Raw genomic sequence first — 18,432 nt, 5'->3', positions numbered from 1 at the left:
GAAGATGACTGAGTTAGCTGCAGAAGCCAATATTTTAAGTTTCTTATGTTGACCTGGCTGACATAGTCAATTTAATTTTTGTGTTTTCTTTTTAAATATTTCATTTAACTATTTTAGTTAAAAACAATTTTAACAAAAACAAACCTGATTTTAAAAAAGTGAATGTTTAACTAAATTCAAAAATTCATATGATTGTTTTGTTAAAATATTATATGTTTGCTGTAGAAGAAAAAAATCCAGATATTGTTGTTTTAGATGTTGTTTTAGTTAAATAATAACGTTGTTTTATTTAAATAAAACAATGTTATGTCTGTCTGGTGATAGTCTCCTCCTAATACAGCATGGCAAGAAAATCCTCCAAATATTAATGATTAACCTGTTGAATTGGAGATAGTTCAGTTGACTTCATAAATATCTGCTTCAATTACCTTTGGTAAATGAAATAACCAAATCATCATTTGTTTTCTGGTATAGCTGTAAAACTAATCTGAAAAGTTTTCAAAATAAATCACTTTAAAAATATATAGTGTGTACCTCCTTAAAATGAAACCTATATCTATCTCTGAGTTGTGAAGAATATGTATTAAGATTATAACCAGCAAGAATGCACTTTTATGTAGAAATCCATGATTAAATCGAGTCTTCCTGAATAGAGATTTAAATCAAATCCACACTGACAGCAATTTCTGCATTATTACTGACAATTCTACCATTTCCATCTAGTAATAGATGAATAACATCGTTATGATTCTTTTTGTTCCTAACATACTTAAACTCCTTCTTATTGTTCTTAACTATGCTGGCCATAGACTTCTCCTTGTGTCTTTTTCCTTCCCTTATCAATTTTTTACAATTTCTAGCTTCTATTTCATATTCATTTCTATCAATTTCCCCCCTTCTTCCATTAGTTTTTAATAGATAGATAGATATAGTTTTTACAGCTGCCTTCACTTTTCCCTCTAAACCAGTTCAAGTATTTTGTGGGATTGTGGCTTTTGGAGAATGTAGTGAACTGTTTTTAAACAATTTCCAATTATCATTCACGTTTTTCTGATTAAATTCTTCTTCTAGCTGATTTGGCTCATAATTGTTTTCAGGAACTGGCCTTTTAACGGGTGGGTGTGGGTGAGAGAGAGAGTGTAAACAAAATTTACTGGTTTGGACTTTATTCTGTTTGGACATGATAGCAGTGGCTCCAGACCCCTTCCCACCCTCCAGCCCTGACCCCAGCCCCCTGCACCCCCCCCACGACTCCACCCTCGAGCCCTGACCCCTGCACCCCCCTCACACCCCAGCCCCCTGCCCTGACTCCTGCACCCTCCTCTCACACACCCTGCCCTGACTCCTGTAATCCCCACACATATCCAGCCCCCCCACCCCATGCCCTGACTCCTGCACCCCCCTCACACACCTCCAGCCCCCTGCCCTGACTCCTGCACCCTCCTCTCACACACCCTGCCCTGACTCCTGTAATCCTCAATTACCCAGCCCCCCCACCCTCTGCCGACTCCTGCACTCCCCACACATACTTAGCCCCCCCACACCCCATGCCCTGACTCTTGCACCCCCCACATCCCCACTCTGAGCACCAAACGGGAGCTCCTGCACATCCCCTCCCACATTCCCACCTGCACCCCTCGCACCAAATGGGAGCTGCCCAGGTAAGCGCTCCACACCCAAACTTCCTGTCCCACCCGAGCCCCCTCCCTCATTCTAGTTCCTGGCCAGACCCTGCACCCCAACCCCAGCCTGCTCCTTCACCCCTAGCCCTGTGCTCAGTGCACCCCCACCCTCAGCTCAGTGCAGAGAGAGAGGAAGAGTACGTACCAGAACCAGGGAGAAGGTAGGTACCCACTCTATGTGGGCAGGGCCAGGACCCCAGACCGGCAGCCGGGACCCTGGCTGACAGGAGCCAGCGGACAAAACCGCTGAGCCACTCTGCCCGCTGCCGATCTGGGGTCTCGGCCCCCGGCCCCGCTCAGCCCGCTGCCAGCCTGGGGTTCTGGCTGCCGGCCCCTTGCCAGCCGGGATCCCGGCCGCAGGCCCCGCTCAGCCCACTGCTGGCCTAGGTGAACGGAACCCCAGTCTGGCAGCAGGCTGAGCAGGCCGGCGGAATAAGATTAGCATTTTAATTTAATTTTAAATTAAGCTTCTTAAATGTTTTGAAAACCTTGTTTACTTTACATACAATAGTAGTTTAGTTATATAGTATATAGACTTATAGAGAGAGACCTTCTAAAAAATGTTAAAATGTATTACCGGCATGCGAAACCTTAAATTAAAGTGAATAAATGAAGACTCGGCACACCACTTCTGAAAGGTTGTTGACCCCTGCACTAAGCCTTTGGAGACCCAAACTGTGAACACTATATAAAAACATGTTCATTTCTTCACTTAAGTAGTTGTGCAGTCTGGAAGGATTACAGTAGTGATTCTCAGACCTTTGTACTGGTGACCCCTTTCACATAGCAAGTGACTGAGTGTGACCCCCCCCTTATAAATTAAAAACACTTTTTAATATATTTAACACTGTTATAAATGATGGAGGCAAAGTGGGGTTTGGGGTGGAGGCTGACAGCTTGCAACCCCCATGTAATAACCTCATGACCCCCTCAGGGGTCCCGACCCCCAGTTTGAGAACCCTTCGATTACAATGTGCAGGCACCAAGAAAAAAAAACAAAAAAACATGAGGTTTCTATGCAGCCATTTTATGCTTGCCTAGGGTCGTTTGAGGGAATTTCCAATACCACTGCCCCTGCCATTGACGTTACTAGTCTGAATCTTTGTAGACCTGTGCAATAAAGATTTAATAACTCATATTACTTGCTATAAGTTGTCTCTGTTACAACATAACATTTTTATTTTATGCGGAGATTTACTGTGAAGACAGCAGAATATAGTAAGCAGCCAGTCTAACCAAACTTTTTGTTACATCAAGTGAGGAGGAGCCAGAAAAAGAAGATAAGCATATCTGAAAGAGGGCAGCGTTAAGGCTGCATGAACTACCTTAACTGTGCATTTCCTGGTTTTCAGCTGCACCATGATGAAATACCACCCAGAAACCTTAACTCAGCATTAACAATTTTTTTGCCATTGAATTATAAATATGATCAAGTCATGATCACTTGTACTTAAGCTACTGTTAATTTTTAGTTCTGTGATCCGTTCCTCTTTATCTGTCAAGATGAAGTGCAATATAGAATTCCCTTGTGTTAGATGCAATAGTTTTTGAGTTAAGAAATTATCATCTATAATATTAAGAAATTCTAAGGATGCTTTAATATTGGCAGTACATCACTCAAATTGCAGGATCACGCAGTTTTTTGTCTACACATTATAGACAGTTGCTTAAGAAGCCGATCAGCCTGTTACCTAGTGCAATGTGGTGGATTTGGCGACTTATGGGAGGGACACAAAGATGAGCACCAGTTAAAGGGGGCACATGACCTCTCCACTTAACCCCTCCCCCACGTGACTCCTCCCTGTCCCGCCCCCAGCCCAGGCCCCCGCGCTCTTCCCGTCCCCTCTGCATCCCACATTACCGGGGGGTGGGAGGGGCAGCGCTGTCCTCCCGCTACGCCAGATACCGATTTCAGGTGAAAGGAGGGCAGCCCCATGCCAGCAGCTCCTCTGGCACGGCTGTACTGCCCCCAACTCTTCCACATAACTGCGTCTCCTGAGGTCAGCACAGCCCTGCCAGGGGACAGGGCTCGGGGCAGTACAGGTACAGCCACACCAGAGGAGCTGCCAGCTCAGGGTGCTGGCTCCTGGGAGCGTTGGACCCACATTCTGCTCTTTTTGCCACTGCAGTTCCCAAGAGAGCCTTGCAGTTCAGTTCAGCACTGAATTGAACCACAGAGCTCTCCCAGGAACCACAGCAGTGAAAGGAGCAGAAGGTTGCTGGCTGCTCCTCCGGCGCAGCTTTACCAGTACCACCCCCAGCCCTGTCCTCTGGCGGGGCTGTGCAGACCCCAGGAAACGCAGCTGGGTGGAAGGGCTGGGGGCAGTGGCCCCACGTTCCGCTCCTTTCGCTGATGAGGTTCCCTGCTGAATGTGCCCCCCCCACAAGGCATCTGGGGAGGGGCATGTGACCCTTCTTGACCCTCCCAGGCGGTGCCTTTCAGCAGGCCCCAACAAATACCCCTTCTTGTGTTTTATATGTTAGGACATAGAAGAAAATATTCTGGAACACTTATGGATCTGAGTTGTTAGTAATTCAGACATAGTAGTGTCATTTTTGACAGAGTGCTGCTCCACATCCTCTCTTGCCCACTCAAACTCTTCATTCCTCACAAGGTATATAATTTCCATTAAAGACCAGTGTTTCAGATTTAGAAAAAAAATATAGGAGCACTATTCTGATAGACTAATTATTTTTTTGCTCAGTTCCACATAGCAGAAGCATGACAGTAAATTCCAAATCTGGTATTAGACTGAAATTATCATCTATGCCAACCAATATTAGATGCGACATTTCTGGCAAATAAGTTTCCACTACCAACATCATTCCAACAATAAATTACTTCCTTAAAACCACAGACCACATAACAATGTATCTTAAAAAAAAAAAAAAAAAAAAAACACTTAAGAATTTTCTTATTCAATTTATAAAATGAATTATTCTTAACACTCATCTGGGAAGCTTTAAACTACTATAACATTCTAACGGCAACAACAACATAGCACCTTCATGTGTCCTGCAAGAATGTTGTGGACCTTTTTAGGGAGTACTCTTGATGGTTAACATTAGAGACCTATGCAAGATTATTTCTTGAGAAATTAAAAACAAAAACTCTAAATTAGTTCCCCACCTCCACCAAAGATGTAAATCAAAAATGAGAAAAGTAGATAATTTAGATACCTCCTCTCCCTCTTCCTTCTGCCCAATGCCCCACTACAAAACGAAGTTTTCTGATAAGCGTGTGGGATGCTCAGTATCTTAATTGTTTTTGATTAAGACAGACATGACATCTTGAATTCTGAAAGTCTTTTCAAACCCAGTCATTAACATATAAAATTACTTATTTGATATTTTATATTGAAATACAAGGCAAGATATAACAGAAGAATAAAATAAACCATTAAAGCTGCACACCTGATTTATTGTTTCAACAAACAATAACCATTATTAAGTGAGTGATCATAAATACGGGGTATATACCATCTCTCAGAAAAAGAAGAGAATAAAACAAAACACAGCACTAGTGAAAACACCATGCAAAACATTTATTTAGGAGATACTTTGCAGTTTAACACTTAAGTGGAAAAAAAGGGTTATTAACCTGTTCTATAACTTGTTCTTTGAGATGTGTTGCACATGTTCGTTTCACTCTTGTTGTCTGTGCATGTGAACCCAGTGCATGGCTGTAGGAACCTTTTTCCCTGAATGATACTCATTGGACAATTTGAGTGCCCTCTGCTGACGAACGCCACTGCATGCAGATATAAAAGGGCAGAGCCACACCCAGCACCCTCTCAGTTCCTTCTTGCCTGAACTTCAGTACAGAGGGGTAGGAAGGCAGGTTGTGGAAAAGACATGTGCAACAGCTTGCGAAGAACAGTTTTAACGGAAAAGCTTAATAACCGTTTTTCTGTTTAGAGTGCTTCACATTCTTGGTGACCCACAAACTGTGAAACAGGAGATAGGATCAGAGTCTTTCTAAATAAAGTTTGGAGGACAACTCATCCAACTCTAGCATCATCTCTCAAGTCCTAAGTGATGGCATAATGGGAAGCAAATGTGTGGACTGAGAACCGGTTACCCTGCAACAACTGTCCAGAATTGTAATATGTGCTAGAAAAGCTGCAGAGTTAAATTCTGATCTCATTTAATGAGTTGTGACTCTGCTTGGTGGGCTGACATTAGCTAGGTCATAGTACATGCGTATACATGAGATTATCCAAGAAGTATTTCTCTGAGAAGAGACAGATGGTTCTTTCATTCTGTCTGCAACCACCACGAAGAGTTGAAAGGTTTTAGTACTGCTTAGTTCTGTCAAGGTAGAACACCAGAACTCTTCTGACGTCCATCATGTGCAAACATCCTCTTCTCTGTTTGAATGTAGTTTTGGGAAGAATGCAGGTATGTAAGCAGGCTGGCTGAAATGGAAAGTGGACACTACCTTCGCAACAAACATCGACTGAGGGTGCAGGTAAACTTTGTCCTTAAAGAAGATAGTATAGACATTAATGCAGCACACAGCTCTCCCTTCTGGCAATCCAAGTTGATTCCAGTGACTGGTGCCAAGAACCAAGCGAAGGCTAGAGACACACCATCGTTGCCAGCTTCCTCTTACATGGCACAAATGGGTAGACTGTCCAGGAAGTAGGCAGCTGGTGCACTACGGGGTGCTGCACCACAGATGTTGGCACAGGTGATTTAACAGTACCATGGGAGCTGATTCTTGTACCGCCAACAATACCAGCACCAACAAACAAAGTAAACTCCTCGCTGCTGCAAACGCCTCCAGAGTACTCATCACCAAGATCATACCTGATTGATGCAGTCCTGCTGAAGTTAATAGTGCCATTTCTTGCACAGGACTCGACAGTGCCCATTCTGGCACTGGAGCCAACTGTGCAGTTTTAGGCATTGATTTGGAGGAGGGGTGATTAGATCTCAGTTGCCCTCTACTTGACTCCCTTTCCCCCTGCTTTGCAGACTTGGGGGGTGGAGATCTTCCTCTGATCAGAGCATCTCTAGAAGACTTATGCTTCTTCCAAGGCACAGGTGACAGTGAACAGTGCCTGGACTTTGACACTCTTGGAGGCAAACGTCTGACTGAAGCTGCAGCACTTGGCACAGAGTCAGACCAGGACAGCTCTGAGGGTCATCTCAGCTGCACCTCCATTAGCTGGAACTTCAGCCTAGCCTCCCTATCGCTCTTACCCTATGCTTGAAGTCCTGGCAAATCTGGCACTGGTCCTTCACATGTGCCCCACCCAGGCATTTGTAACAAATGCTGTAAGGGTCACTCACAGGCATAGGTTTTGAGCAAGAAGCACATGATTTGAAGCCCGGTGACCCAGGCATGCCACGGTGTTAACAACAGAAACCCGAAACAAGGAAAAACTATAAAAGCTTACCTTTTTTTAGCTACTAAAACTAACTAACTACAACTAGACTATGTACATAAAGGCTGAGAGAAAACAGTTTTAGCAACGAAAGGGGGTTCCAACAACTGTCACAGAAGGTCAGAAGAAACAGAGGGGCTGTGGGCAGCTCTGCCTTTTATACCTGCACGCAGTGGCACATGACAGCAGACGGCACTCAAGCCACCCACTGGGTACGGCTAACAGAAAAAGTTTCTGATGGCTATACACTGGGTACACAGACACCAAGAATGAAATTCACACGTGCAACCACTCGAACAAGAACAAGTGTTGACATTTCTATTCACGATAAAAAAAATACAGTTTCAAAGTCAAAACACAAAAACAAAATCAAAAAGCTATATTGTAATTAAATTAAAAAATATCAAAAACTATCTAACAACCCCGAGTCTCCTCCTACATTGGATGATCATCAAAATTCAAAATTTTGTCCAGAAAGAACAACCTCAGCTTAGCTAGGATTATCAAAATAGCTTTCTCAACATAACACACAAATAATGTTAAGAGTATTACACACTTACATAGCACAATGTATTAGCTCTAACAGATTACAGATTGTCAAGACACTGTAATAGTGTGCATTGAACACTCACATTTTGAAAAATCAGAAAATAAAACCCAATTTTTTTAAATATTATTTTTGATTGAGAAATAATAGTTATATGTACCTGAGATGTTTCCCAATATATCTTTAGTATGACAAACCAGGTCTTCATTTTCTCCTTCTTTAAAGTTTCCCAATTCTCCATAGTAAAGAGCAATCCCAAGCTGCATTATGCGTATAAACATAGGGAGCTGCTGATCAGTGATGGAAAGCTTCAAACTTTCAACTAATGTATGAATCTACAGTATAAAAAAATACAGAAACAAAGAAATCATATAATTTTGTCTTCACTAAAATCAAGTTTTAAAATGTAAGATATGATGCATACTATATATAGGAACATTCTATTTTTTTCTCTTCAAAAACAATATCACAATATTATAATATCTTTAAGTCAAAAACATTCACACTTTGGAACCTAAATAAAAAAAACATTTTATTGTATTAATAGCAGAGAGATTTGCATGAAAAATATTTTAATTTACATTTTTATAACAACTTGTATTATAATAAAGGAGAACATTCTAAACTAAAGTTTGGGGTGTCTGAAACTGATTGAACACATTTTGTTATGTAGGACAAAATGATCAAAGCATTCCAGGGCTGTAAAAACCATTGCAACAATAAGAAAAACACACCACCTTGAAGAAAAATTTAAGTCAGTTGGGTTTTGGAAGGTTTGTTTGGGTTTTTTTTTTATTGTTTGTTTGTTTGTTTTTTAAGTATTCTGAAGTATTATATGTCCATATATTTGAAAGTTTGATCCTAGAAACATCAAGTTCCTAATTTCAATCTGTGAATGACAACTAGTTATTCTAAAAAGGTGAAAGCAAAATGAGAACAAAATATATACTTTTATGCCTGATTATATCTATTAGGAAACTGTCTAGAAGTCCAGAGAAGATAAGAGAATGGCTGGAGAGAGGTGACTGAAGGGAGGTGTGTGATCAGTGGTTGAAATTAACAATCACTGGAAGCTGAAAAGAAAAGAATGCGTAAATGTATGAACTGTGAAGGGGGCTTGATTTACTAGAATCTGAAACATTTTGGAAGGTGTTCTATGGAAAACTGTTTATCTCATCTATAACAGTCTTCAGACTTTACAGTTGGTGTAGTCAATAAGTGAACCGCAGGCCAAATCTGGACCACCAGACACTTTTGAGAGGATCCCAAAATCTTCTTATTTACTTATTTATTATCGTTATTGTTGTTTTTTTTAAATATTTCCTCTGGAGTCTGGGCCTTGACTACACTTTGACCAAAAAAATTGGGACCTTGAAAAAAAATAATTGACTACCCTTGCTTTACAGTGTTGAAATCAGTAGGTGGCTGTTTCTCATTCCAACTTCTGTAAATCAAAAGTTGCTGATCAATACTGCAAACGGATGCTTGGTGTTTAGTGATAACTAAGCATCAGCAGTTTATGAATTTATCTGTCAACATCCCTAAGGTTGAGGGAAGTGGTAGAAAAGAAGCAACTGCACTAATAAAAATAGATCATTTTTCAAAAGTAAAATATAAACTGTGATGGGGCAAGGCCAGATGGCTACAGTAAAGTAGTGAGGAACAGGTATGTTAGCCCCAGGCTAAACAAATCCCTGGTACCATGGTAACCAAATGGCTGTTGCTCCAGGTTAATCAAGACACCTGGGGCCAATTAAGATCCTTCTAGAAGGCAGTGGAGACAGCTAGATTGATTGGGACACCTGAAGCCAATCAAGGGCTGGCTTGAACTAGTTAAAAGCCTCCCAGTTAGTCAGTGAGGTGTGGGTGCCAGGAGCTATAGGAGGGAGCTGCGCTGCTGGAGGAATGAAGCAGTACAAATCCATATCAGGTGCAAGGAAGGAGGCTCTGAGGTAACAGTGAAGGAGATATTGAGTGGGGGCTGCTGTGGGGAAGAGGCCCAGGGAATTGTACACGTCCTATTTCCAAAGTCAGCTTCCATAGCTGCTAATTTTAGGGTCCCTGGGCTGGAGCCCAGAGTAGAGGGTGGGCCCAGGCTCCCCCCTCCCCTCCCTGATTAATCACTGAGACTGTGCGAGGGAGGGTTGCTTCTTCTCACCTCCCTTGTTGACTTATGATGAAAATGGCTCAGTAAGCTGTGACCCTTGCCTCTAGAGAGAGAAGGGCTATGCGGAGGGTCACAGTGAGCCTCTGAGGCTACAAAACCCACCAGGAAACGCAGGACCCATGGAGTCATGGACAGTATGTTGTCACAAAACATTGTTACGTAGCAAGAAAGGAAAAGTCATGCCCATTTAAAAGTACTGAAAACTAGTTTCTTTGGGTTCTTCATGATTGAATATACCACAGCATGAAACTTTGCTGAAGTGGAAGAAAAGAACCCTGATGAACATGACCCTAAAAATGAGACATTTAATTGCTATTGTTATCAAAACATTGCCACGTTGGTAATTTAAGTCCATGTTTCAGGGCTTCCAGCAAACTTGCAGCAGCGTCATTCAAAATCAGTCTCCATTTGTCCCTGATACTCAAAAAATATTTAAAAAAAAATCAATTGGTGATTATGCCATAAAAATAAAGTTCTTCAAGTTGACTCTGCATATTCACACTTATGGGTAATGTGCTGACTGATACAGCCTAACAGTAGAACCTTCTCCAAACATTGCCTGTTAGAGCACACTTATGCCCCCCTCCTGCCCTTCTCTTCAGCATCCTCAAATGTTCTGAGGGTGAGGCTATATAAGGGGCCCTGTGCCCTCTACCATCTCAGTTCCTGCTACCACTGACCCAGAGAAACCAAGAGAGGATTCTAACAAAGATGGGGAAGGCGGGTGAGAAGAGTGAATATGCGGGGTCACTTCAAAAAAACCCTCTGGTTACAAGTAAATAACCTTCATTTCTTCAAGTGGCTCTTCATAGTCCCACTTATGGGTACTTTGGCAAGAAGTACTGAAAAACACAGAAGGAAACAAAGCTCTAATTAAATGATGATTGAAGCACCACTCTACCAAATCTAACATCTGCTCTCGAAGCCAAATCTAAAGCATATTTAGTAGATGTACAGACTGAATTCCAAGTAGCAGGTATACAGATTTCCGCAACAGGAACATGTTTAAAATAAGCAAAAGATGCTGCAACTGCCTTAGTGATATGACATCTCATAACAGCAGGCAGAGGGACAGCTGCTAACTTCTAATATTCAAAGATACATTATTTAACCCATCTGGAAATAGTCTGGGCAACTACACTGTAACCCGTATGATTCTTAGCACAAGAAATAAATAACCGAAAAGACCACCTAAAATCTTTTGCTCTATTTAAATAATAGGCTAAAACCATTCTAGCATCTAAAGTATGTAAAGCAGATTCCCCTTTATTAGCATGTGGCTTTGGAAAAAACACTGGTAAATTAATTGACTGACTGAAGTGAAACTCAAATACTATTTTTGTGATCAAGTCTAAGAACCATCTTGTCATTATGAGAAATAGGGATATAATTCGCTCGTGCTTCTGGCGATGTTATAGCAAAAACAACCACAGTTTTAGTAGATAAATAAAATAAAGAGCACTCTGCCACAGGTTCAGAAGGGGACTTCCTATGCCTAGATAAAACCAAATTCAGATCCCATGGTGGAACCATATCGCTACAGGAACAACAACACTTTAGACAACCCCTTCATAAACCTTTTATCTGTATCGTGTACAAATAATGATTTACCATCAATCAAAGCATGATAATCTGAAAGATCCACTAAATGAACATAACAGAAGATCATAAAAATGGCCGTACCGGGTCAGACCAAAGGTCCATCTAGCCCAGTATCCTGTCTACCGACAGTGACCAATGCCAGGTGCCCCAGAGGGAGTGGACCAACAGGCAATGATCAAGTGATCGCTCTCCTGCCATACATCTCCATCCTCTGGCAAACAGAGGTTAGGGACACCATTCCTTACCCATCCTGGCTAATAGCCATTAATGGACTTAACCACCATGAATGTATCCAGTTCTCTTTTAAACGCTGTTATAGTCCTAGCCTTCACAACCTCTTCAGGTAAGGAGTTCCACAAGTTGACTGTGCGCTGCATGAAGAAGAACTTCCTTGTATTTGTTTTAAACCTGCTGCCTATTAATTTCATTTGGTGACCCCTAGTTCTTGTATTATGGGAATAAGTAAATAACTTTTCCTTATCCACTTTCTCCATATCACTCATGATTTTATATACCTCTATCATATTCCCTCTTAGTCTCCTCTTTTCCAAGCTGAAGAGTCCTAGCCTCTTTAATCTCTCCTCATATGGGACCCGTTCCAAACCCCTAATAATTTTAGTTGCCCTTTTCTGAACCTTTTCTAGTGCCAGTATATCTTTTTTAGATGAGGAGACCACATCTGCAAGCAGTATTCGAGATGTGGGTGTACCATCGATTTATATAAGGGCAATAACTCAAAGAAGAATTAGCCCCTCAGACGTTAAATATATCAAATACTCTAATATATAGGGAATAGAAACTGAAACTGGTAAATCAGATTTGCCTTGGATCCAAGAAGCAAATCTAACCTATTTCAAGTAACATTTCCTAATAGATTGTTTTCTAGAATTAACACATTCTGCACCAACATGGAACAAGATATTTTTAGATTAATCAAAGTCTTATAGTCCATGCCATCAGATGGAAAGACTTTGGATCTGAAAGAAATCTCCTGCCTTGCTGCTGTGACAATAGGTTTGGAGACAAAGGAAGAAGTACACAGATTCTCTATGACAGCTGGTGCAGGTCCATGGTGCCTCAGCCAAGCTAGAACAATCAGGATCATTCTTGCCTTGTCCTGTCTGATCATCTTCACCACCTTCTCGATTAATGGAAAGAGAAGGAAAGTGACCAAGATGGACTGACTGTTCTTTCATGCTCTTGAAAAGAAGAGACATTTTGTTGAATCTGGTTGGACAGACTCCAGCTGGAGAAAATCTCTTGCACCACCTAATCTTTCAGTGATCACTCGTGCATCTGAAACTGTCTCTGCTGAGCCGATCTGCCAACACACTGCTCTCCCCTGCTAGATATAGGGCCACCGAATGGATATAACAAACAATGCCTCCAATCCCATAGATTGACTGCCTTAGCACACAGCAGAAAAGAGTGGGCACCTCCTTGTTTGTTGACATAATGCATAGCCACTGTATTGTCTATCACTACCTGAACAACCTTCCTCTTTACATGAGAAAGGAAAGACCTGAGAGCCAGACCAATAGCCCTTAATCTTAAAACATTTATGTGTAAATCCTATTGCTGGGACACCCAGTCACCTTGAACTATGAAAGATTCCAGATAAGCTCCCCATCCACTGTTTGATGCATCAGATGTTATCATGATCAACAGCAAAGGGGTCTGAACAGGATCTCCTCGAGAACATTAGTTCTGTTTATCCACCACATCAAAGAATCTAAAATGTTCGTAGGCACGGTGACTAACATGTGAAGGCTGTCCAGCTTGTAAACTAAGCCAACCAGCGCTTCATTGCCTCATTCTGAAATATGCAAATTGAGTAACATAAGTAGTTGCTGCCATAAGACCCAACAGAGCCAAAAAGAAAATCACATTCTGAGTTCAACAATGATGTATCTCAAAAGTAGATTGCACTATCTTCAGAATGTTTTCCTCAGGGAGAAAAGCTCTTCCTAATACAGAGTCCAGGATAGAAGATCCATTTTATAGGGTCTAAGTGGAGTATAGATTTGATTTTTTAATATTCAGAAGCAATCATAAATCTGTAGGAAGGGAGGTAGTAAACTGGATGTAGCCTAGCAGATATTTGTGTGAAGGAGACTTCAGCAGTCAACTGTCTAAATATGTGTAAACAGAAGTGTCCTGTCTTCTGAGATGCATTGCTAATATAGCTAGTTACATTTTAAAGACTCTTGGACTGTAGAAAGGCCCAAAAGCAGGACTTTGTACTGAAAATGTCATTGTGCCACCACAAAACATAGGTACTTGTGATGATTTTGCAGATAGAAATATGGAAGTACACATTTTACATCAAAAGTTGTAAACCAATCCATAATTAAAAGTAAGGGACTTATGGAGGCTAGAATTCACATTCAAAAACGAAACTTCCAAACAAATCTGTTCAACTTCCTCAAATCTAAAACTGGTCAGAAACCCCCATCTTTTTTCCATACCAGAAAATATCTTGAATACAACTCTTGACTCCAGAGACCCTAAGCTACCTCTTTCAGCATCTATCAGAAGCAATTTCTGAACTTCATCTGGAACCGATGAAGACAGAATTTTTTAGGCACCTTAGCCTTACTGAACGAGGAAGTTAGAGCCAAAACAGGCCTCTTAGTCTTTTGATCTGATGATGGAGGCCGAAGGCTTAGCAGCAAGAGCTTCTTTAAGCAGGAACAGTTGCAGTCTATTCTGACATTTCTTATGAGCTCTGAGTGTAAAAAACTGACAAACAGAACATCCAAAAGGAGAGTGGCCTTCTCCAAGGCTCTTAAGGCACCTAACATGGCCGTCCGACACCGGGAAGATAGCTGGGCATAAAGAACACCTCTTACATCTGCTTTTTCTTTTCTTTGGTTCTGTCATCATACAGAACCAAACCTAAAATAATATTAAACTAAGTATAACTAAAAACTCTCTAATTAAACTAACATTACAAGCTACCAACAACAATTATCTAAAAAACCCAGCTCTGAAGGACCAGATTTGTTCACTTCTATCTGGCAGAAGCAGTTGGAAAGAAAACAGGCAGTAGAGAGTGCAACACCACCTTATATAACCTTGCCCTGAGAACATTCGAAAATGCTATGGGGAAGGGTAGACCAGTTAGGGGATTATACATAAGGGGGAACATGCAGAACCACTCAAAGAAACAACAACTGAAAGGCAAAATCCCAAACTGGATAAAAAAAATGGCTACATTCTTTTATAATCTTCAGTCTAACACAAAATCAGCTATTATAATAAATTACACATCATCCTAGATATATTCTGCCAGGCAGATTTAAACTCACAGATCTACTAATAGAATAAAAAGGTCAATATTGACATTAATGCAATATATAGTTCATGAAACATGAAAAGTGGCTTGATAATAGTCCCAAGTATCCACACAGGGCAAAATGCACTTCTGCATATTGCTATTGACCCAACATCTGAAAATAAAATCACAAACGTAGTCCAAGATGCTCATGATGATATCCAAGAATGTAGAAAAATACAAGGAAAACTTTGCCATCCACACCCGTAACCCTCTTTTTCATTTTTCTTCTTCTTTTTTAGTGTTCAGCCAAAATATTTATTGCTGTAATTACAGCTGCAGCTTTTACTTACTCTGAGTTAATTTGGAAATCTTCCTAGTCAAGGTAGATGTATAGAGATTTGTGTGACTGCAAACAAGTAGTTATTTCAGCATACTAAAAGGAGTGCAGGACATTAACCATGCTCAATGGTGGTTTTGAAGCTGCTGTGGAAGGCTTCATTAATGGCAGACAGTCCTGCATGTATACACACACACTCTTAATTAGAAGTTGGACACTTCTGGCCAATAAGTAGTGAGTTCTATCAGGTGTACAAAACTGGCAGCCATTTTGAGCACCAGATCCAGTACAGTGCCAGGAGAAGACGGAGCTGCCAGTAGTAACCCAGACTGAATCTGTGGCTTGGATCTAAAAAGTTTCCTGTAATTTTACAGAAATCAGCGGGATTGAGACTGGGAAAATACCATAAAGGAGGAATCATAGACTGGAAGTCCAATGTCTTCGTGAGGTTTTTTTGTTGTTGTTCTTTTCAAAGAGGTAATTTATTAATACACTAGTCCCAAGGTATACAAAAAAAATTGTTTTTAAGTAAACGTAATTCATGAAATGAAACAAACATTCCTAAAGACTGCACCCTCTATTTAACTACAGAACAAGTACAGTACGTGAAGCATTAATGCAAACTACCTGACATCTTTCCTCATACCCGTTCCAGGGGAACTAGCTATGGATTTGGGTTAATGTTACCGAGATAAGGGCCACACCTTTCCACTCTCTAGCCTCTCTGCTAAGACAGTCAATTAGATAGTGACAACTGCAGTAATGACAATTTTGGAGATAAATATACTTATCTACTAGAGGAAATGGTTGAAGCTAGGGTTACCATCCGTCCGGGTTTTCCCGGACATGTCTGGCTTTTTCAGCCTTAAATGGCCGTCCGGGGGGGATTTCTAATCAAGTAGAAATGTCCGGGATTTCCCCCTTCCCCTCATGCAGAGTGCGGCTCGGCTGATTGGATGGCAGGGCCTGATTGAAAGCTGCTCGCAGCCACTGGGGCCTCTAGCAGCCAGAGTCCTTCCCCCTCCCCACTCCCTCCTCCCCCGCAGAGCAGTACAGAACAGTGTTTGAGTTCACGTGGAGCCCGCAGCTCTCCCTCTGCTGGGTGAGCAGGGCAGGCGGGGGGGGCGCAGAGGCTGCAGGGTGAGGAGGAGCAAGGCAGGCAGGGGCATAGAGGCTGCAGGGGCAAGGGGCGCAGAGGCTGCAGGGCGAGTGGGGAGCAGGGGGCACAGAGGCTGCAGGGATGGGGGGGGTGCAGAGGCTGCAGGGCAAGGAGGAGCAGGGCAGGCAGGGGCATAGAGGCTGCAGGGGCAGGGCAGGCGGTGGGCGCAGAGGCTGCAGGGTGAGGAGGAGCAGGGCAGGCAGGGGCATAGAGGCTGCAGGGGCAGGGGGGTGCAGGGCAGGCGGGGGGGGTGAAGGGACAGCAGGGCGAGTGGGGAGCAGGTAAGCACTTAGCAACCCCTAACCAAGATCAGAGCGGGAGGGAGGAGGGGCAATGGGGGGTGCTCAGAGGAGGGGGCAGAGTTGGGGCAGGGCTGGGGGCGGGACCGGGGCCCCGTGGAGTGTCCTCTTTTTTAAATGTTTGAATATGGTAACCCTAGTTGAAGCTATAAATTCATTTCACTTACAGCAGTGAAGTTTAACATTTTTAAAGTTTTCATGAATGAATGCCAGCCATCCAGTGATCTGATTGGCTGGCACTGACTTCATTAGTATAAATTACAAGAGCACATTTAAAGAACACCTATATCCAATCAGAAACCTAACATTTAAAATAGTATATATATTTTTAAATGGTAATTTTTTCTATAACTGCTCTCTGACTAACTAAAGCACGCAATCATCTTGTTTATAGCAATCAGAATGCAGCAAATTAATAATGATATATGAAGCAAATATTTCTCTACTGAATCAATAATTACAGCCCCAGTGTTTAAATGTATAGGAATCAAGCAGTATAAAAATAGTTTTAGAATAGTATAAAAGAACATTGACATTGAACATTACTATACGGCTTATTTCATATACAATTGACAATTGACTTCAACATTTATCCAGCAGCATAAAACCAAATGTTCTAATCTTTTATTGACATCTCTAAGGACAACGTACAAAGTGAAGATATTTTATCTGTAAATCACATACTGAAAATGAAAAACAATATGGTAACTAGGGACAATATCACCAAAAATCAACAAAATATGAATAGTGGGTAAGATGTGTCTTTGAACACACTGAAATGTGTAAAAAGATGGGAATGACTGACCACCACCAGAGATAAACAGGTGGGTTTCATATAAATATAAATTTAATTACACTAACATTGCTCCATGCACTCTGGCATGTGTTTTATGGTAATCTAGGACCCATAAAAAAAAATTATGTAATAAAGTAAAAGAAAGTATTATTAAAACAGCAGCACCATTTGACACTATCCTGAAGACTGTGTCAATGTTTCCACTATAAATGTCTGTTGTCAGAGGTTTATAATTCAGCCATAAAAATTTGCTCCGTGTTAAAACTTGGCACAGAAGATCTCAAGCCTGTGATTGAATATTTTTCCCAAAATTAAAAAGAATAACTTTGCTGATTTTAAGTGCAAAAATACAGGATTTTTAGCATGCAGTATTATTGCACATATGCACCACATGTACTAGTACCACAAATCGTAAAGGCCTTAATACGTATGTCACAGCCAATCATATAATAAATCATTAATATCAGGACAGTCCATGTAAGCTTTAAAATCATTGACCATTTGGTTAAAAAGGTCCTAATATCCATAAAGTCTCAGCTTTTACTCATTTCTAAAAAAACACAAAAAATGAATTTACAAAAAAAATTAACACAGGATTAACTGGTCCCACTGTGCCTAAGTACTGTATAAATAATAAGACCAGTGCACAACAGGATGTATTTTATGTACTAAGACACACTACTAATTTTTCCTATCAGATGTAGGTATATCAGTAAAAATTAAATTAATGATCAGGAGAGGTGCTGATTGCCTGCTTTGCACATATGCTACTGGATGTTCATGTGTGCAAAACAAGCAAAAAAGAAATGCTATGCAGCATTTTTCATGAATACATTTCAAGATAAGCACTTAAAAATAGCAAGTATCTGTAAAGAGTTTTGGTATTTTCAGATCAATAGTGCTATGTAAGTGCAAAATACCATTTACAGGGAAGGTAGTAGCAAAAAGCTTCCCCCATACTGTCCAACATACCTACAACATGAACTGAAGGAAGAGTCTTTAAAGGTGAAAAGGTAATTCAACCTCTGTGCCCAATCAGCTGTTGATTTCTATGCTTTGACTATCAATAAACATGTCACTTAGTGCCAGACGTGTGTGTGTGATAAGCCCATTAAGAACTGGACTTGGACCACTAATTTTTTACACCTAGACCACTGAACAGTCATTAGA

The 18,432-nt window shown here is 41.2% G+C and overlaps 1 protein-coding gene across 32 annotated transcripts in view; it reads right to left on the bottom strand.

Moving 5' to 3' along the window:
* Positions 1-18,432, bottom strand: part of VPS13B (vacuolar protein sorting 13 homolog B) — a 943,390-nt gene that overhangs the window by 813,429 nt on the left and 111,529 nt on the right. For all 32 annotated transcript variants that reach the window (XR_010598024.1, XR_010598025.1, XR_006173164.2 and 29 more), the window contains one exon: positions 7,783-7,957. Coding sequence is in view for 26 of the 32 variants with exons in the window: in XM_065582178.1 (XP_065438250.1) it covers positions 7,783-7,957 (175 nt within the window). In the remaining 6 variants the exon portion in view is untranslated. The remainder of the gene's footprint in view (positions 1-7,782; positions 7,958-18,432) is intronic.

Source organism: Chrysemys picta, chromosome 2 (genome assembly GCF_011386835.1).
Source record: "Chrysemys picta bellii isolate R12L10 chromosome 2, ASM1138683v2, whole genome shotgun sequence".
NCBI classification, from domain to species: domain Eukaryota; kingdom Metazoa; phylum Chordata; order Testudines; family Emydidae; genus Chrysemys; species Chrysemys picta.
Note: the sequence above shows the minus strand (reverse complement) of the source record. Positions and strands in the feature narration are given on the sequence as shown.